General features: G+C 51.7%; 5 protein-coding genes across 5 annotated transcripts; 3 read left to right on the top strand and 2 right to left on the bottom strand.

Annotated features, from left to right (window-relative positions):
- Positions 1-574: 574 nt before the first annotated feature.
- IWZ02DRAFT_295347 (uncharacterized protein) lies at positions 575-4,665 on the top strand. Its single transcript, XM_066763852.1, has 9 exons — positions 575-821; positions 870-1,847; positions 1,894-2,185; positions 2,233-2,617; positions 2,671-3,286; positions 3,336-3,443; positions 3,494-3,837; positions 3,886-3,943; positions 3,993-4,665. Exons 1-9 carry the CDS (start codon positions 709-711, stop codon positions 4,576-4,578), a joined length of 3,480 nt encoding a protein of 1,159 aa, XP_066621722.1. The 5' UTR covers positions 575-708; the 3' UTR covers positions 4,579-4,665.
- Positions 4,666-8,775: 4,110 nt separating this feature from the next.
- Positions 8,776-9,785, top strand: IWZ02DRAFT_295282 (uncharacterized protein). Its single transcript, XM_066763850.1, has one exon. It carries the CDS (start codon positions 8,885-8,887, stop codon positions 9,497-9,499), a length of 615 nt encoding a protein of 204 aa, XP_066621721.1. The 5' UTR covers positions 8,776-8,884; the 3' UTR covers positions 9,500-9,785.
- Positions 9,761-12,204, bottom strand: IWZ02DRAFT_295285 (uncharacterized protein). The gene is made up of 3 exons (XM_066763851.1): positions 11,305-12,204; positions 9,890-11,258; positions 9,761-9,839 (listed from the first exon to the last, which is right to left on the bottom strand). Exons 1-2 carry the CDS (start codon positions 12,060-12,062, stop codon positions 10,073-10,075), a joined length of 1,944 nt encoding a protein of 647 aa, XP_066621720.1. The 5' UTR covers positions 12,063-12,204; the 3' UTR covers positions 9,761-9,839; positions 9,890-10,072.
- A 91-nt stretch (positions 12,205-12,295) lies between these two features.
- Positions 12,296-13,844, bottom strand: IWZ02DRAFT_454360 (uncharacterized protein). Its single transcript, XM_066767713.1, has 3 exons — positions 13,640-13,844; positions 13,482-13,583; positions 12,296-13,431 (listed from the first exon to the last, which is right to left on the bottom strand). Exons 1-3 carry the CDS (start codon positions 13,732-13,734, stop codon positions 12,399-12,401), a joined length of 1,230 nt encoding a protein of 409 aa, XP_066621719.1. The 5' UTR covers positions 13,735-13,844; the 3' UTR covers positions 12,296-12,398.
- Positions 13,845-14,060: 216 nt separating this feature from the next.
- On the top strand, positions 14,061-16,201 carry IWZ02DRAFT_379205 (pseudouridine synthase; the record flags this gene model as incomplete). The annotated part of the gene is made up of 4 exons (XM_066765027.1): positions 14,061-14,254; positions 14,303-14,503; positions 14,554-15,969; positions 16,018-16,201. 4 exons carry the CDS (start codon positions 14,061-14,063, stop codon positions 16,199-16,201), a joined length of 1,995 nt encoding a protein of 664 aa, XP_066621718.1.
- Positions 16,202-19,111: the final 2,910 nt, after the last annotated feature.

The raw sequence follows: 19,111 nt of genomic DNA, 5'->3' as shown, positions 1-19,111 counted from the left end.
CAAGCGAACGTCACTATGCAACACTTGGATTTTGCCTGTGGAATGGCACCACCTAGGAGGCTGAACAAGTGCAAACATCCTCAGGGTCTATGCGTCTTTTCAGCTGACGTTCCTTAGGTGCAGCCGACACAGACAAAATCGAAATTATGGACCTCTTCCTCCTGGCATTCTCTATGAACAACTTTGCAATCTTCTTTCTATTTCTCCGGGGCCATTGATCTCGCAGTATTCAGAACATTGCTGCACTCGGTTCTATTCTCAAACGCATCGAATTAAGGGCCGCAAGTGGCAGTGCCTTGTGTTGGAGCACCAGGAGAATGGCGCTCTACTGGTGACACAGCAGTCTAGGCAGCCGAGTGTCTGCATGGCTTGGGAAGAAATAGGGCGATCAAGCTGCGCCGCGATAGTCAGCCTCCTCGATGCAACATCCCACTACTGACGCCTACCATGAAAAAGAGAGCCCGTCAGCCTTGGCTGGTTTAATATTGACCATGTCGCTCTGAGAGGCCAATCGCCATTTGTACGCATCACCTACCTCCTACCTGAGGCGAAGACAGAAACCAGCCCCCACTTGAGGCCCCCAATTCTCTGCTTGATGGGTCCATTGCTACATAATGCTGTGTCTTCTTTACTGGCCTGACCGCCACTCGTTGTTCGTCTTTCGTTATTATCAGCATTGCTTGCCTATTCCTCCAACGATCCTTCAGAATGGCAGGCGACCCAAACCCTTGGAAAGATCTGCAAAAATTGGATACAAGTGGGATAAATGTGAACTTGATTGATTTTGATGGTCCCGAAAATGCGGAATTCATTCCGCAAGTGTAAGTGGCTTGGAAATGGACAACATAAACACAGCTGATCTCGAATAGTGGAGCATTCAACACTATCCAACGTCAGAATAGCCTGCTTGATATCGATGTAGCGCTGCCTGCCGGAGGAACAAGTCGCCAAGATCAAGAATTTTCGGACAAGCAAACCGTTGGCAACGGAGGGTCAGAAGAATGTGGCGACAGTTGCGAAAGTTGCAATGCGACCGGCTGCGACCTCAGCTACTGCAATGTGTGCAACTTTGTCTTTTGTACTGCATGTTGGAACCAACAGCTTGCCCACAAAAGGGGCCGCCTTGCGTTTGGAGGGATACCGCACGAGAAGACAAGAGCAGAGATCGCCATGAAAGTGATTAGGACCTTGAATCCACCAACAAATCCCCGGCTCAGGCAAAAGCTGCATCTGGACGACACTCAGACTGCTTGGTTTGGTATCCAGCGTCCAGATTTTGGCCGTGCGACTTTCCAAGACTATGGTAGGTTTTCGGACCTCATGAGAAGCACTAAGGCATCGGCGATCAAGTCTGGAAACACGCGCCCCCAGGATCGGGATTATCGCCCACCCATCGATCAACGGACTCCCAGTTTAGTGTCCTTTATTGGAGAGACTGGTCATGGAAAGAGTACTCTTGTCAAATTGCTAATTGACCTTCAAGCGAGCAAGGCCGATGTTGCTGCTCACCCTACACCCGTTGTGGGCGAATCGGGCGTTCTTGACCCAACATCATCAGATGTTCATTTGTATTGCGACCCTTCGACAGAACATCAAGACGATCCCATTCTTTTTGCCGACTGTGAAGGTCTGACAGGAGGTTCACGGCCGCCAGTGAGTGCCATAATGAAAACAAAATTCCTTGTCAACGACGCAGAAGGGGGCATTGGATCAAACCACACATTTCCTCTTTCTTCCAGAGAAATCACTTGGGATTGCTCCAGTAGAGAAGCTGCTGTCGCCCAGCTCTACCCCCGTCTACTCTACACATTTTCAGACGTTGTGGTGTTCGTTTTGAAGAATCATCGGTACGAATGCCGCAATCCCCAAACTGCATATACTGATAGTATGAAGCGTCGTCGAGAACGTTTTGGAGAAGCTTGTTGCTTGGGCTGCAGCAGCTCTAGAAACCTCGTCAAACCAGCCGGTCCTTCCTCATGCCATTCTCGCTCTCAACGCCGAAGACTACAACATCAACGAATCACTATGGGAAACAGAAGCAGCAACAGCCGATATGCTAAAATCACTTGCAAAGACAGTCGACCAGAATCACACTTTCAAACAAGCAGCGCAGTACTGGCTGGAGCGCGACAGAAATATTGAGACCGTGGAACAGCTGATGCTTTGCTATTACGGCTCGATTCAGGTGAGCCGAGCGAGCGCACCTACTGACTGCAAGTCTGACAGATCTAGGTCATCCGAATCCCAAAGCAAGGACGGCCGCAACTCATCCAGCGGCAGGTTGGGACTTTGCACAACGCCATCCGCGAAGCCTGTCTGGCAGCTTGTCACCAGAGAGCAGACTTGCGCATGCTCCTCAACGTGAATGAGTTCCAGTGCTACCTCGAATGCGCGTTCGACCATTTTGCCCGCGAGTTGTACAAACCTTTCGACTTTGTCCAGGCATCGCGATTGCACAGCCCGATTCCGTTTAGCTTTGGAGGAAACATACTCAAATTGGCTCTCAAGATGGCAGAATTGTGGCGCGACAAGGCAAATGCCAAACAAATTTTCGACGAAATCAGATATGTGGTCGCGTCTGCGATCATGTTTGACGTGACGCGCACCAATAAGAAAGGTTTGATCGCACGGAACCTCCCAAGATTGGCTTGTCGCTGACGATTTGTGTAGGTCGGGTCGACACGATATTCCCGCAGTACATTGAACAGCTAGACAGTGCCTTGGAGGCCTTTTGCAATATCCACTGGCCTTGCGAGTATGTTGCAACCAGTGGCGCACGTTGCGTCAATGTGCGCAGCGGACATTCAAAAGGGCACCAGACCGGAGATGGCAGGGTTCTGGCTGCCGGCGACTTTGTTTCGCAATTCTCATTCCACACTTATCATCAGCAGTTCAAATCTCAAGTCTACTTTGTTCTCACAGAGCTTTGGGAAACACTCGACGCGGAGAAAAAGCATGGGAATGACGAGAAGGAAGCCGCTGCGCAAATTCACCAGAGACAAATCTTGGCGCACTTCTATCGCCGATGCGCGCAAAAAGATGCCGGCTGCAACTTCATAAGCCATACTGCCTGTTTTTGCTGCTTGTTCGAGATGCCGGAGCATTCCTTGCCCTGCGGACACATAATATGCACGTCTTGCGTCAAGACATATGGTAATGTGTCAGGCAAAAATGAGTTGACAATCCAGGCTTGTCCCCTCTGCAGCAATCATATTCAACCCTCTTGGTCCCACAAAATCGCCTTGAAACCCAAGGCTGCCGGCGTCCGCATTCTGAGTTTGGACGGGTAAGTCATCTGTCTTCCTGGTATCGGGGTCGACTGACTAGTTCTGAAGCGGCGGCGTGAGGGGAATCATCGAACTCGAAGTACTCTGGCAGATCGAGCAAGCCTTGGGCGGGAAGTTGCCCATCCAACGCTTTTTCGACCTCATTGTCGGAACGAGGTATGTCGATTTTATGCCCGAGCGTGAAAATGCTGACGGTTTGGCTCGAGCTCTGGAGGATTAATCGCTCTGGGTTTGGCCGCGAAAGAGTGGTCGGTCGAAAATTGCATCAATCGCTTTGAATCCTTGTGCAAAAAGGCTTTCACGCGCCGGACAGGAGGCAATCTTCCGCTGATTGGTTGGTACATTGAGAACTACTACCAGTCAATGTACGAGACGCAGCCCTTCCAGTTCGCGTTGATGGAAGCTTTTGGGAAGGACGAATATCTCTTCGGTGGCCGCCGTGCAGCCAAACAAAGCAGCTCCAACGTGAAAGTTGCAGTGATTACTACGTCGGCAGTCACGGGAATTCCAGTCGTAGTTTCAAACTATAACAGACCCTCTTCTGGAAAACGTAAGACAGAAGGATCCTTCCGCGACAGGGCGCGCTAACAGCGTTTAGTCTCGTACCACTTCCAGCGGGCGGAAGACTCCGATGCAGAGCTCAAAATATGGGAAGCGTGAGTAATTCTACTCAAGTGGGCGACAAAGTCTAACATTGAATGACAGGGCACGTTGTACGTCTGCTGCACCCCGGTATTTCAAGTCTTTCGACCACAAAGCTTCGCAACAAGTCTACCTCGATGGAGCAATTTATCACAACAACCCAATCACCATTGCGGAGCGGGAGCGCAAGCTTATTTGGCCGACGCGACCGTCTGAGCCGCCGGACATGGTTCTCTCAATTGGCACTGGTAGCTCGCCGAGCATGAATCGACAAGAATCCCCCGTCTCGCCTTCAGTTCGCCAAGGAGGAGTAATAGAATATCCCAAAAGGCTGTTTAGAATCCTGCGGGGAGTTCTCAGCACGTCTTTGGATTGCGAAAGAATTTGGAACGAGTTCTTAACTGGTCTTCCTGACTCCTCTGAAGAGACGCGGTTCATACGCATCAATCCGGAGCTCAAAGGAACTGTTCCCCAGCTCGACGCGGTTGATCAGATGAAGCCACTCCAGAATCTTGTGCGAAATGAAGCATATGTTCCGGAGCAAGAGCGGCGATACAGACACATCGCCATGCGTCTGGTTGCCACATGTTTCTACTTTGAGCTCGATGAGGGAATTGACAGTAACAATGTTGCTCGTGGTACGTACTGACGATTTGGCCATTGCGTTCCACGACTAATTCCGTCCTTAGGAAACATCCTTTGTCGCTTCGAAGAAGGATCCGTCGAACTTCACGATTTGGGGCAACTACTCGCCAAATGGTCCTACCAGTCAAGACAACTTCCCACGTTCGTCATCAACGAACAGAATTCAGGGGTGGCCAAGATGGAGCTCAGCTTAAATGAGCAGGTCATGGGACGCATGATGAAACAATTGCATTTCAGAATGCCAAAAGTATTGTTGCACCTGTCAAGCAAATGGGCAATGACGGAAATGCACCTTGACTTTGGTGAAGACGAGATTTATCCACTCAGTGGTTTCCCAAGACCGCTGTTTGACGAGCAACAAGGTGCGCAAACGAATCTTCCTGACACAAAAGCATTCACTAACTTGAATTTTGTAGCGGTTTCTAGAAGCTTATCAATGCGTCGGCCTGGAAGGTTCCAGAGTCGCCTCACGGACAAACAAAGTTCGACAAATTGGATACCACCAATGGCGACCACGAGGCAGCACGAGTCTCTTGCAAGCTATCGCGACACGAATCCGCAATTAGGGATCAAGGTAGAAGATGCAAGCGACCAAGCCCGTGAAGCAACAGTCCCAAGTCCGCGCGACTATCTGCAACGCGCGCAGCAGCTTCTGCGGCATTTGGTCCATCGGAAATCAAAGACGAACGAAGACGCTTGCGACAAGGAAGTGGCGAGCTCAACAACTCTCATAACTCCGATTGTCCCCGGCTACTACGAAGCTCCAACCACGCCGCTGAGAAAGGCAGCAGAAGATTCGCGCGCGTACTGTGAGTGGTGTGCTCAGGAGCTCGAAGCCCCTGTCCCGCCGCAGCCCGTCGAGCTCGACGTCCCCTTTCCAGCGGCTTTCGAACTGGCCTCTGATTTGCCGCAGACGCGCACGCCGCGCTCTGTGCCCTCAAAAATGCTACGAAACGGATCTCTTGGTCCTGGGATTGATCAGTCGCGTCGCGCAGATGAACCCGCAAACGCATTTGGTGACCCGAAACGAACTTTGACAATGCGTCCTGCGCCGCCTCCGTCATCCTTTTTTGGCATGTCCTAGAATGCCTGGTGGAGCTCAAATCGAAGCACCTATGAGAATTCAGAGTGTTAAGCGGCAATATCCTCAGGGCGTTAGGCGCCAAATGTAGAAGTACGTCTGTACCAAAGTACAGGAAATTCCAATCAAGTACAAATCCGTACAACTTACCAATCAGCGCCAATTCGAAGGTGCTTGAAGACCTCTCCAGCCTGCTATACTTTAGAAATAAGGTCACCTCTTTCAGGGAAAAGAAGTCAAGGAGCTGAGAGGAGATAATTCGATATGAATACCAAGAAGCGATGCTTCAGGCCTTCGCGACCAAGTTAACCGCCCCCAACGAGTTCGATTACCGCTTATGGCTAGCAATTCTATGTGTTCGCTGGACGGAATTCTTCTCCTTCCTCGTCTTCCAAAGGATCAGTTTCTCGGGAACCGCAAATGTGGACTGTCTTTCGGTTGTACTTATTGTTTATGGGGATAACTGCGGCTCATCCATGCGCTGCTTTCTTCTAATCGCTGGTCATTCATCAGTCAAGCGATTTCGACGAAAGCTTCAACCAAGGAGTCTTCCAAAAGCTCACTTTGCGATCCAAAACAGAGAGCGGAAATTTTGCAGAGTCGTTTCCGGCCAGTGCTGACCTCAAGAGAGGAATTCGGTTCACTCGGCGGGATCAACATGTAAGCTGAAACCCTGTGTGACGAAAGTGAGCCAGCTGCAAGCGACTCCAATTTTCTCGGCCAAGCTCTGCTGCCTTGTCGCCTGCATGTTTGCACAATGTGCTTACCTGCATGCTGCATGGGTTTGAGGTGTGCCCGAATTCGTGGCACATGACTGCCTTTTCTGCGCGTTGAAATCGTCGAAAGTGGCGTCAGTGACGAATGGATCTCTGAAGCTTTCATTCAATGTCGAAAATTGGTTTGACATTGCTAAGGTCGTGCAGAATCCGACCTGATTCGAGCCAAATCCACGGATGCGTCAGATTTTGCTGGATCTACTCAAGATCTGCGTTGCGGGAGACATGAATCACTTCGTAGCCGAAAAGCTTAAAAAGACAGCAAAGAGTCGGCAAGCAACGCTGCAGAAGAAGCTCGACACGCTCATCCACGAATTATGCGACCACGTCGACTACATCGAGTATCTGGAATTATGCGAGCTGGAGGACAAATTCGAGGACCTCCAACAGAAACATTGCTTCCAGTTGAGGTATGACCCGGAGCATAAAGATGATATGCTGAGGGTCATCGGTAGGTTCCAGAACATATGGTTCGGTTGTGGAGAGGGACACGGGCCCGAAAGCCTTCATTCCAAGACCATGGCAATGTTCCGCAAATTTAAACTGCTCCTGGAATCCATGGGGACTACGTTTCCTGTTCAGCTTGGAAGATTCTTCCTGCCTCAATCGGACGATTGGGACGAAGATGGTCCTTAGACGCGTACATACGTACACACACGTCACACTTCAACAAGGCTCAAATGCGACAGACGGAATTTGAACAGTAGATTTACTGGACGGGCTCAAAGTGCGACACATGGCTTGTCATTAAACAATGCCGCGAAAAGTGAAAGAGACATGGTCAGAGGTGCACAAAAGACAGGACTGGGATATCATCGACCAATGTCTCCAAAAGAAAAAATGAAGGAGGAACAGGCATGAGACACAGAAGAGGCAGGACAGGATTGGGAAAGAAGTAGGACTGGGATGCGATTCAACAATGTCACAAAAAGTTGAAGGACACATGGGCAAAAGGTGCACAAAAAAAAGGGCCCGGAATCGGCGGGAAACAAGGCCAAAACGACTTCACGACTGACGACTTATCTGATTTGGACTACATCAAGGATTCACTCCGAAGCTGGGAAGGAGATCTAGGATGTCATTGAGCAATACCCCAAAACAGGTGAGGGAGATATGGGCGAAAGGAGGGCAAAAGGTGCACTGAAGGCTGGACTGGATTGGGTAAAAAACAGAGCTGCGGCATCTCCATGGCGAACGATTCTGCGTGCTTCAGTTTACACTCACATATATACAGTGAAGTTGGAATGGTAGCTTGATAATTCACAAAGGCCCTTGCATTCTACACATTTGATATAAAGTAACTATGTTTGCTTCCCACATTGGTAACATTTAGTGACCGGTGGATCACAAGGGCACGAGATGCACATGAGACGTACGTAAGATAGACAAATGCAACAATGGCCGCATAGGTTCTAGTACAATTTTGCTCATTATCTGCTTCATTGATGCGCGAGGCTGCTCTACAGTGGCGAAGAATGATTAGTTTTGTTTTGATCATATGTAGACGTCTCTGAAAATCACTTCTCGCGCTGCTATTGTAATACTAGTTTCTTCCATGGTGGAGACATATGAGAGAGCCACAAGAGGAATGCAGGCTGAGTTGCAAACGCGTTGACATGAAGTATAGACGCAGAGGGGGAGCATTCATAAGCATGCAATTCCAATCACTGAAACTATTAACCTTATCAAGCAACCACTGCCTTGAGTAGGACTGCTTCCAAGTGCAGTACCAAAGAAAAGGGAGCCCACTGCACACCGAAGCTCCGAATTTCTGGAGAAAACCGCCGAATTTCTATCCACCGACCACGCCGGCACGAGAGATCTAAAGGCCGCTCCACAGCTCGGTGAAAGAGGTCCGGATCCGAGCCTAGCCCTGGATAGTGTCATCGATCGAGACCATCGGGTGACCGGTCGGTTCGGCTCTCTTGCGGTTACTTGACGCCTTGGAGGACCAAACAGGCAGATCGGCAATGTCGGGAACGGTAATGTTGCGCTCATGCGGCAGGCGCTTCCATTGCGAGTAGATCGTCACACCCTCCCAAATTTCGTCGACTTCGACCTCAGGCCTCACCCTGGGAAGCAGCTTCAGCACCACGTAGGCCTCGGCCGCGCGGATGAAGCATTCCATGACGTAGGTACGCCAGGATTGGAGCAGCTGGGTGAGGCGTTCATCAAAATCATTGGGGGGCTTGATGGTCACGTCAAAGTTGACGACGTTGCCAATTGTGTCGTACATTTCCCTGGTGAGCACGAGCCCCTTCTTGTGCCACACGGGCTTCCAGATCTGTTCTTTCCTCTCCTCGGGCGTGAGACGAGTGATGTCGACGCGATCGCTCACCTAAAACTTCTTTTTCTGGTGCGTCTCCTCGACGAGCTCGCGGATCGATTTCAAGATCTTGCCCTGCATGTCTCCAACAGCCGGACAGTGAGAGTGATGGGAAAGCCGAGGGTGCATGCTCGCTGCAAAACTCTCTCCTTCGTCTTCCGCCGGCTTGTATCAGGACAAAATATTTGTTATCAATCGATCTGTGCACTGCAGAAATGTCGTAGTGGTGGTCGTGATCAGAGGTCAAAAAGCGTGGAAGTGGGCGGACGGCGAGCGGCGTAGGCCTGGATGTAGAAGTGCAAGAGGTAATGGTGAAATGGTTGTGATGTTGCGTCAAGAATTTTTTTTTTTTTTTTGCGCCTTTTGGGTTCCGTTCGATTGCTCTGTTGTTCCTCCCGTCCCGTTGGCGACACAGACCGCGAAATCTACCCCGGTGGCTTCTAGGTTGTTCCTCCCTCCAACAACGTCCCTTAAACCTCGCCACGATGTGTCCCAGAACAAACGCCGACTTTTTCTGAAAAAAAAAAATAAAAAAAAAAAAAAAACACGACGAAACCCACCGCGAGGCAGCAACGACGCCAAAGATGGACGAAGGTGCGACGACTGCCTGGCCAACAACACCTTGACAGCATTGATGCAGTCTTCAAGCCGAGGTGCATCATCAGGAACTGGTAAATCGAAGTACAGCGGGCAGGAGCGACAACGCATATGTTGGCCGAGCAGGTGCCGCCCACCTACCTAACAGGTCCTGTATAGATACAAGATACTGGCGGTTAAGTCTAAACCAAGGCAGGCCATGGGAGATTAGGTTCGCGCTCGATGGGTTCAAGGCCGTGCCCGACCGAAGGATCAAGGCTCGGTGCCAAAAGACGTGGCACACACTGGGTTCCCGCGAGCTGGGCCTTGAATGCTCCTTGTTGCTGTCCGCTATGGACACATAGATGATCTGTTCGCGCGTGTTAATGCTCCCAGTCTGCGCTCTACCGCGCACTGTTGTGTGTGCCACGACTTCTGTCACCAAGCCTCCGACGCTCTATGCAGCCACGTTGAAAATAGCTGAAGAAACGCCATGACCTCGAGCCCTGAGAACGTGATCAGCAAAAAGAACTTCTGCAGAATTTGACTCACTTACCCGTAGTATTGTCCCTGAGCCAGCTACATCAAGAGAACCTGATGAGATTGAAAGCATGCCAAAAGTTCCACCGTCGCAACGCAATATTTAAGTAGACCAAATCTCGGGTGATTTTTTTTTTTTTTTTTCGTCAGCTGCGTGGTATGAATCTTCTACAAGCAGCCGTCACAACTTTTCAACGATCTATTTCCTACCCTTCTTCTTCTTCTTTCCTTGGCCTCCACCTCCACCTCCGCCACTAACTTGCGCCTGGTTAGTCTTCGGCTCCTCTACAAACCCACCCTGCGTGAGCCCCGCATCCCTCTTCTTGCCCCTCTTCCCCTTCGGACGATAGTAACTCCTATCCTTCATCGGCAGCCACCTCTCGGGGTCCACCTTCTTGTCCGGGTCAAAGTCCTTGGGTATCCTGCTCTGCCTGATCTTCTTCTTCTTGGCAGGCTGCTCCTTCTCCTTAGGCGCCGAACGCTTGGCCGCAGATTGGAGGTGCGGCGGCGTCGCGATGCCGGCAGCTTCTAGCGCGTCGACATCGACGTCGGCAATGAGACGGGGGACGGGCGTCAACTTGTCCAGCTGCGCCGGCGAAATCTTCTCCGGGTGAGTAGTGGCATACGCAGCGACCAGACCGGCGGCGGCAGCGTGGTTGTTGGCGTCGTTTTCGAGGAGGCTGGAAAAGATTTCTCCCGCCTTTTCGAGGTCCTCTGGCTGGTGAGACTCAATCAAGTAGATTCCTGCGGCCATCAAGAGTGAGACTGGGGGGTTCTTGGTCTGTTGACGCCAGTAGTCCGTGGCCTTGGCCAACTCGCTGCGGACGGCAGCTTTCCGGCCTGCCTTTGCGTAGAGGGCTACCTGCGCGGCCACGAGGCCTGGTGAAAAGCGTACATCGTGGTCTCTAGCTTCGGCCGAGTCCTCGAGGCGCTTGAGAAAGTTTTCTAGCAGTGGTGTTGCGGCACCGTAGTTTGACTCTTGGCAGTAAAGTTGCACGACTGTCAGAGCCAGACCTACATCTCGTGGTCTTCTGTGAACCAGAGGGAGAAGTTGCTTAATTGCCGACCTTCCGCTCAGACCCTTGGTGTTTGCGGCGGCATTCAACACAGAAAGGGCGTTGGTAGCAAAAGAGGTTGTTGATGTCGGCTGCGTAGAAATCTTGGATAGTGTTGAGCGTGCGACACCCTCATGCTTGTTTGACTGCAGCTCGGTAATGTAATTGTTGTGGTCCATGAGAGATTGTTGAAAGGCAAATAATCTGTCGTTTCGGGGAAGATGAGAGGTAGATTCCAGCTTGCGTTTCGACAAGTAGGGGTTTTCCATCTGGCCCGACGACGCAAATCCGTTCATTTGTGCAATGTGTCTCGTCGATGCATCTGGCACTCTGCAAATAATCAGCACTCGCGATCAAACATCCTCGAGCGACATACTCTGGGATCGACACCTCGGCCGCCAATTTCTCGGCCTCGTCCGTCCTTCGCAGCTGATTCAACAGGTATATTTGCTGAACCACAATGGGCATCAATTCGGCCTTCTTGTCCTCCTCGCTGAGATCAGAGGCCAAGCAAAGATCCCTGGCACGTTTCAGCAGCACCTCCGCCTGCGCAAGCTCTCCTCTCGAGATGCTAAAGCACGCGGCGTTGTACGCAGTCTCAAATGCCTCCATGTCCTCCCTCCCAAGCTTGTTCTTTTTAGAAAGACCGCCATCCGATTGCCAGTGGAGTTGCGCGTCGACAGCAAGGCTGTTGATGTTGATGTCGTTGGGGCTTTCAAAGGCCTGCCCGTCTTGCGGCCGCGATGCGAGCTTCTGGTATACGTTGCTAGCGGATTGAAAGTCCTCTGCGCGATAGGTCGCCTGCGCCAGAACATGGTTGATTCCTCTTCCGCTGTTGCCACTGGCCACCTTTGACGCCTCTTCCAGCTTGCCCGTCTTGTAGAGCGCGTACGCGTACTCAAGCGGCGCCTTTTGCTTGAGCTTATCTCCACCTTGTTCAAACTGGCGCAAGGCATCGTCAAATCTATCGAGCTTCAGAAGAGCGACGGAGCGCATGTGCTGGAGGTTGACATCATTCTTGGACTTTGCGAGATGGGTGTTTACGGCCTGGAGGATTTTGTCGTGGTCGGCGTTTCCATCGTCAAGGTCCAGTCGCGCCAGCAAGGCCGATAGGTCGCCCGAGTTTGCGGCCATGCTAGATGACGGGAGGAGTATTCAATGGTCCAAGAGAGCAGAAGGCCATGCAAGGACGTGGCGGTGGGGTTGTGTCGGCGCTGTCGACGTATGTCTGCGGTTGATTGCCGGAGAATTGATGCGGACGTTGGCGAGATGCGGGTGGTGGGGTGGATGGGAAGCTTGCCCGGTCCAAGTCCACACCGCGGGAAGCTCTCCAACTCAACAGCACTCACATGCACAAATACTTCATGTCAACCCACACGCTGCGATTTTTCTAACTGAAAAAAATGTATACTCTAAACGATTTTACTAATCCCCGGCGCCAGTAAATGCAACAGACTCCATCCTATGCAATTAAAGGGCATCTTCAAACTCATCCGCATCAGACTCGTCGCCGGAAGGCTGCGCTGAAGATGCTGCTGCGGCAGATGATATCAGAGGTGTCGGGGCGGCAGATTCCTCCGTCTTCACCCGCTTCGACTCTGGCTGTCCATCCGTCGCTGGAGCCGACGGGGTTACGACGTCTTCGAATTCATCTTCATCGTCCTCTTCCTCATCTTCTTCGTCGTCCTTTTGAGCCGCCCTCTCCTGCTCTTGTTTCAAGGCAGCAAAGTAAGCATCCAAGTCGGCGTTGCTGGCCTTCTTTTCCTCCGTGTCTGCACTCCCATTAAGTTGCTCGATCGACGAGGCATTTGTACCATTAGTGCCAGCGGGAGCTGCTTCACCTCCAACTGTCGAGTGTGTGGCCCAAACAGGAAGCTCATTAGAAGCTGCAATCTTCGCCTTTTGCTCCGCAATCTTGGCCCTCTCCGCAGCCGTGTTCTCTTCTTCAGTCGAAATGGTAATCTCGACCTTGTCAGGCCCAGTCTGGAGACCCTTGACGGCGGTTGGCCGCAGCTTCTCATCTTGGACAACTTCGGTCTTTTGAGCGGGATTGACTTGCTCGTCGCGAGGAACAGGCTTGGCATTGGCGACCGCTTCCTCACCAGAAACCGCCGGTACAGTTGCCGAATCTATCTGCTGAAGAATGTCCAACAAAGGCTTGAATTGTTTATTGAACTTGGCCGGCGTGTCGTCCGCCTCTGGCTCGGCCTCCTCGTCGTGATTTCGCGACTGAAGCGGGGAATGGCAGCGCTTGCAAAGGAAACCGCTGGCCCTTCCCAAGGGATCGGGATGGTCGATGATTTCCATCATAGTCCATTGTGACCCGCATCGTAGGCAATTAAAATCCTTCTTTTCCTGTGTCGGCTTCGAAATCGCTTTGATCTTCTCATCGAGCATATGGATACGGTATTTGATGCAGTCGACCGCGCGCCGGTAGTCGATGAAGTAGTATTCTCGATTGATTGGCTTTTGTGCGCCCTCGCGGGTTTCCGAGCGAACATAGCTGTTAGGCTTGTCAGCTTGGGTTTCATGATAGTGCGCAAAAAGTCGTACACAGAGACAAGACCTCCTTCCCTCAGCTTCGCGCAGTACTTCTGGACCTTTTTGTGATTCTTGCCTTCGTCCATGACGAGAGAGAGGTCAACCGCAGAGATCCTGCCATCCGCATAAGCGTCTAGTGAGGTGATCCGGAGCATGCAGGCCCCACGTACGCGCCATGGTTGACCAGGGCATCGACGACGATGATCTGCTCAGTGTCGTAAAAGACGCGGGCAACGGTTCGGACGAGGACCTTGGCAATCTCCATGGCTGGATAATCAGCGCTTGCAGGTTGCAGATGCGCCCACCATCTGTCAGCCGAGGCGCAAAGGATCGCAGTCGGCGGCGGGGGGATAAGGCTGGGAGTGAAGTGTCGCGACCCGAAGATGATGAAGAGGAGACGGGATCCACAAAGCCGGGGGAGGGAAGTTCGTCCCGTTGGCACGTGCGCGCGTGCCGTGAAGATCCCGGCGATTAGCCGGCCTTAGTTTCTGAATTTCACGACGTCGAATCCTCGTCCACCATTTTCGCCTCCATGTCCTTCAAAGCCTCATCATGGCCCAAGAATCCAGCGAGACTAACCCCTCGCCCGCGATGGATGCCCCATCAGCTACTCAACCTTTGCAGGGCTCGGCAGAATCCTCTGCCAGCGCACCCGCAGACGAGGGTAAACAGCAGTATCGCGATGCCGGCACAAGAGGCAACAAACGAAAGTGGCAGCAGAAGAAGGGCTTTGACAAGTCTGGTCAACGAAATAAGAGAAAGGATATTGGAAGAGGAGAATATTTGTACGCTTAATCCCTCCATCAACATACGCGCAGCTAACTGATTGCAAGTCGCGAACAACCAGACAAGCGCCAGCGCAACGAAGAGGCCCAGGCGAAGCGCCAGAGGTTAGAGGCTGAAGGCAAAACCGATGATCCAGTCTACGCCGTCAAATTCTCCAAGGATGAAATCGACGAGGAGGAGCGGAGACCGAAGAGAAAGGTCGCAGTCATGATGGGATACTCTGGCTCTGGTTACAAGGGCATGCAAGTGTGAGTGTGCAGGATGAACCTTCTCTCAGCCTGGACTGACGCGGCGCTAGCATGCCTGACCAAAAGACCATTGAAGGTGACCTCTTCGCGGCCTTTGTCAAGGCGGGAGCAATCTCAAAAGCCAACGCGAACGACCCAAAGAAGTCGGCCCTCGTTCGTTGCGCAAGAACTGACAAGGGCGTCCATGCTGCTGGAAACGTCATCTCTTTGAAGCTCATCATCGAGGACGAGAACATTGTGGAAAAAATCAACAGCCACCTCTCATCCCAGATTCGCGTGTGGGGCATCGAGCGGACTACAGGAAGCTTCAGCGCATACCAAGCCGTCGACTCGCGGTGGTACGAATATCTCATTCCTACCTACTCATTCCTCCCTCCGCATCCACAAAGCTTCATGGGAAAGAGACTGGTCGAGTTGGCCGACGAGGTCGGTGACCGAGAAGGGTACGAGTCTCGACAAGAAGAGGTCGCAAACTACTGGAGTGAAGTGGACGAAAAGTACATCAAGCCTGCACTCGAGCAAATGAAGCCGTGGGTGCGGGAGCTCGTCGAGAGGGTGTTGTGGGAATCGGAAACTGGTCCAGAAGCCCCCAACGAAGAAAATAACGAGGCGGCCGCAGAAGACGCAGCGGACGTGGGACAGCCGGTCAAGGTTGCTGGCGAAACGAGCACTGCTGTGGATCCGAATGAGAAGACGGAAGAAGCCGCCATTGTGATTAATGGACAGGGTCCGAAGCAAACTGCTGAAGCAGCACAGAGCTCTGCCGAGTCGATGGACGTTGACGCAACTCAGGATAAGGCTGTCGAGACATCCAAGGACGAAGTACAGCTAATTGATGACAAACCCAACCCGTCTGCAGAAGACGACTTACCGCCCGTGGATCCCAACCGCCTGACGCTGGCCCAGAAGCGCGCTATCGAGAGCGCAGTCAAAAAGGTCAAGGCCCTCTACATGGAAGCGAAGAAAGCATACCGTATTCCCGAGAAGCGCCTGGAACGCCTGCGTGCAGCGCTCGACGCCTACGTAGGTACTCGAAACTACCACAACTACACAGTGCGCAAGACATTCAAGGACGCCTCTGCAAAACGTCACATCAAGAGTTTCAAGGCCGCTGAAAAGCCAATCATCATTGCGAACACTGAGTGGATCAGTCTCAAGGTCCACGGTCAGAGTTTCATGATGCATCAGATTCGCAAAATGGTTGGAATGGCGGCTCTTGTGGTACGTTGTGGCTGTCCCGTGGATCGGATCCGCGAGACTTTTGGCGATGTCGAGGTAGCCATTCCCAAAGTCCCAGGTCTTGGCCTGTTGCTGGAGAGGCCCGTCTTCGACTCTTACAATGCCAAAGCCGCGGAAAAGTTTGGGCGCGAGAAGATTGATTTCTCCAAGTGGGAAAACGAAATTCAAGAGTTCAAGCAGCGGGAGATTTATGACAGAATCTTTCGTGAGGAAGAAGAGAGCAACCAGTAAGCGCTGGACATGTCCAGTTCCATATCAAGTGCTAACAACCGTAGGTTCAATGCCTTCTTTGCCCACATTGACGGTTACAGAGAACCATTTTTCCTATACTTGAGCTCCAAGGGCGTCGCAGCCACTCAGGGCCCTGAAGCCGACGCTGCTAGAGCAAAGACGCGGAACAAACCAGTCGAGTACGACGGCGGGTCGGGCGAATCGGACGCTGAAGGTGGCGAGGGCTAGGTAGAGAGCTGAGAACATCTGGACGAATAGAAGACGAGCGTGAGCACAATCACGAGCGTGCCCCAAGGGCAAGCGCAAACTTTGTTCAAACAACCTTGCATAGCTGCGGAGCTTTGTCCCGGTCCGTGGTAGTTCTTGATTGTTTGGCTGATGCAACGCCGTTAGATCATTTATGCAACAGCGGAGTCGATTTGTCGTCGATGTCTGTCTTGTCCAAATTCGTTCTTATGGCTCCTCCCACGATGAGGTCACCAACCTGTCAGCCGTCGATCAGGTCGCGCGGGACTAAGAGACAGCTCACATTTCATCAAGCAGCCATGTCTAACCCTATCCCTATTGCACCCAGAGCTGCGGACAAAGTACACTCACTCTTAGACTAATCATCCACAGCCACCTAACCCCCTACCAGCGGGCGCACCCACATGCCCCGGATAGCAGCGAAAGCCAAACGCACCGAACCAAAATAATCGGCCGTTGTCCAGTCGGGCAAGGAGGCAAGTGAGAGTACTCCGATTGGCCGTCGACCACGTCGCCCATGCGCGTATTTGGATCGACATGGCACCACGCCATTTTGCATTTCGATGCCTGACGGGCGAACGAGGGAAGGAGATGATTTGCCGCGCGGCCGTCTGGGGGCGCAAGAGGTGAAATTGATAGATGAAAAGACGCTCAGCGGTGCCGAAGCTGCAGGGATTAATTTACGGGCGAAGCATTCCGTCAACTTTTCCGGATGGCAGAGCGGATGAGCTGGAGAAAAAGCAGCAGAGAGGCAAGCTGGAGGGTGTTGGCAAGTACCAGTCGATTTGAATGACAGAAAGCGGTCTGAAGTTTTGCTACACTTATCGCGCTCTTTAAGGGCTTCGCTGTCACAGAGTGAAAAGGGGAGACGGTACAATACTGGCCCGAAACTGCCGGCAGACGCACAAGCGCGCGGTTGCATTGTCCCGACAAGTGCAAATTCGACCCAAAGGCTCATTATCGTTTTCGTACAGCAAGAGAAGCACAATGACAAGGGAAAGTCTGAGAGGCTGGCATTTTCGGTCTCGTTTGCAAGGTTTATTCCTTGCTTGTGGGGAAGGGTTGGATAAAATCGACGCTGCTTGGTTATTCCATTGCCTTTATCATTGTGCTGGTTTGCTTACGAGACTACATCTAGTTGGTGTTCATGTTTGATGGCGGTGTGGGGGACGTGAACCATGAGACTTTGGGTCGTTGTATTCGCACGGCATGTAAACGAGTACGGCATCGAAGTCGACTGATCAATGACTACAAGCAGTTCGAAAGACGGAGGGCATTGACCAGGATGAAGCTTTACGATGCTGTTGGGTACTTGACAGTTCTGGCATACTGTTTTCGTCAATCACTCAAGTCTACATAGCTGAAGCCTAACAACTAGTCAAGAAACACCAGTTGCGTCGATGCCTATTCCCTTTGAATGCTACCTTCAAGGAAGTCTGGTTGTGTTTCTATTCCCGAATCACTCGCAAAAATTATCCTTAGAAATGAACTCGCGGGAGACTTGGTGATGGGCTCATCTCAGACTGCTGTATTAGTAAGGCTTCGGTCAAAGAAAGCGGGAGATCGCCTTCAACTGCCATTGTTCGTGGCCATGTTTCAAATGCGTGTGGAATGGCCTGGATACCTTTCCTTAGTAATGGACAAAGTCTGTACGAGCGAGGAGATCGAGCACTGAGGGATCTCGTTCTCGAACGACAAAAAAGGTGCCGACGAGAGGATGGTTTGAAAAGGTATTTGATGAGTAAAGTCGAAAGTAAGAGATACGAATATTCATCGAAAGAATCGTGATAGATCACCATAATCCAACCCCTTTTTAGTCGCAATGACATTGGTCTCGGACAACAGTTGCAAAGTTTCCAAAAGTCCGCGGCGGGATTTGATTCGGCATTCGCAAGGGCATCGAACACGAATTTAAAGTTTCAGGACAGAGTAACCAACCTCCAGGAACCCACTATGCAAAGGATGTCGATCTCCGCCGGGCATGATTCTTAGTTGCGTATCTTCCTCCCTCGAGCCTTTTTTGATTCCCGTCTCCATCAGTCAGCAGCGGAGGGCTCCAAACTACGGCCAAGTCCAGTTTGTCGGACAAACGTCTTTCAGAAATGCCGACATGACTAAACCCCAAAGGCAGCATGTGCGGGGGGTAAAAATCACAAAGCCAGTGCCAAAGATCTAATATATTGGATCGGCAGCGACTGTTTGGGTTGATCAAGCCCGCAACCCTGATGGAGAACCTGGATGGAAGGACGGTACGTTGGGCCGAATTGCGTCGTCGACAACGGACGGGAACTTGACAGACTTTTTTCTTGGGCTTAGCCAGCGACGTTTGTTGTTGCCCGCGCTCCTGCGTCATGGAAGTTGACGTGCTGCTCCCGATCCGCGATTTCCTTCGTTACAAGGAGCGTATTGCGACTTTTTCGATTTTGTTTGGCAACGGAAAAATTGATTCGTCGATTTGTAGCCCGGCGGGGTTAGTCAATCAGGTAAATGAATGACTCTCGACCTTAATATTCAAGAGGCGCGGAATAATGAAAAATTCAGAAATCTTGCAGTGTATACATTCCGCAGTGACAAGAATGGGAGCTTGGCACTTGGTCGACAAAATCGAGATGGAGACGAGTTCAACCAAAAGCTGGGTTGACAAGAACCCGGGAATCGGAGCAGCGGCATGCTAATCCTACGGTCAATTCCGAAATTTCCAGCCTAACAGCGTGCTCAAATCACGACCACTCGTCAACTCGCCGAGTCCGGGGTTTGTGCTTAGGTTAGTTACGCCTAGAGAGCGGCGGAACTGGCCGCGAAGACCAGGTGTCAGGGATCGGGAGATCTGAAGCAAAGGTGATCGACTCAAGTCACGAAGACGTCTTTGCCCCTGCAAACGACCAAGACAAA

Source organism: Phyllosticta citriasiana (assembly GCF_038021145.1).
Source record: "Phyllosticta citriasiana strain CBS 120426 chromosome Unknown IWZ02scaffold_8, whole genome shotgun sequence".
NCBI lineage: Eukaryota > Fungi > Ascomycota > Dothideomycetes > Botryosphaeriales > Phyllostictaceae > Phyllosticta > Phyllosticta citriasiana.
Note: the sequence above shows the minus strand (reverse complement) of the source record. Positions and strands in the feature narration are given on the sequence as shown.

Excerpts from the sequence above, each read along its gene's own strand:
- IWZ02DRAFT_295285 (XM_066763851.1), bottom strand. The coding sequence starts at position 12,062 with ATGGCCGCAAACTCGGGCGACCTATCGGCCTTGCTGGCGCGACTGGAC. Across the intron at positions 11,259-11,304 it reads GCCGAGGTGTCGATCCCAGA|AGTGCCAGATGCATCGACGA; the intron begins GTATGTCGCTCG and ends GATTATTTGCAG.
- IWZ02DRAFT_295282 (XM_066763850.1), top strand. The coding sequence starts at position 8,885 with ATGCTCGCTGCAAAACTCTCTCCTTCGTCTTCCGCCGGCTTGTATCAG.
- IWZ02DRAFT_295347 (XM_066763852.1), top strand. The coding sequence starts at position 709 with ATGGCAGGCGACCCAAACCCTTGGAAAGATCTGCAAAAATTGGATACA. Across the intron at positions 1,848-1,893 it reads TTCGTTTTGAAGAATCATCG|CGTCGTCGAGAACGTTTTGG; the intron begins GTACGAATGCCG and ends GATAGTATGAAG. Across the intron at positions 2,186-2,232 it reads GCTATTACGGCTCGATTCAG|GTCATCCGAATCCCAAAGCA; the intron begins GTGAGCCGAGCG and ends TGACAGATCTAG.
- IWZ02DRAFT_454360 (XM_066767713.1), bottom strand. The coding sequence starts at position 13,734 with ATGGAGATTGCCAAGGTCCTCGTCCGAACCGTTGCCCGCGTCTTTTAC. Across the intron at positions 13,584-13,639 it reads GCCCTGGTCAACCATGGCGC|GATCTCTGCGGTTGACCTCT; the intron begins GTACGTGGGGCC and ends TGCGGATGGCAG. Across the intron at positions 13,432-13,481 it reads GAAGGAGGTCTTGTCTCTGT|CTATGTTCGCTCGGAAACCC; the intron begins GTACGACTTTTT and ends CAAGCCTAACAG.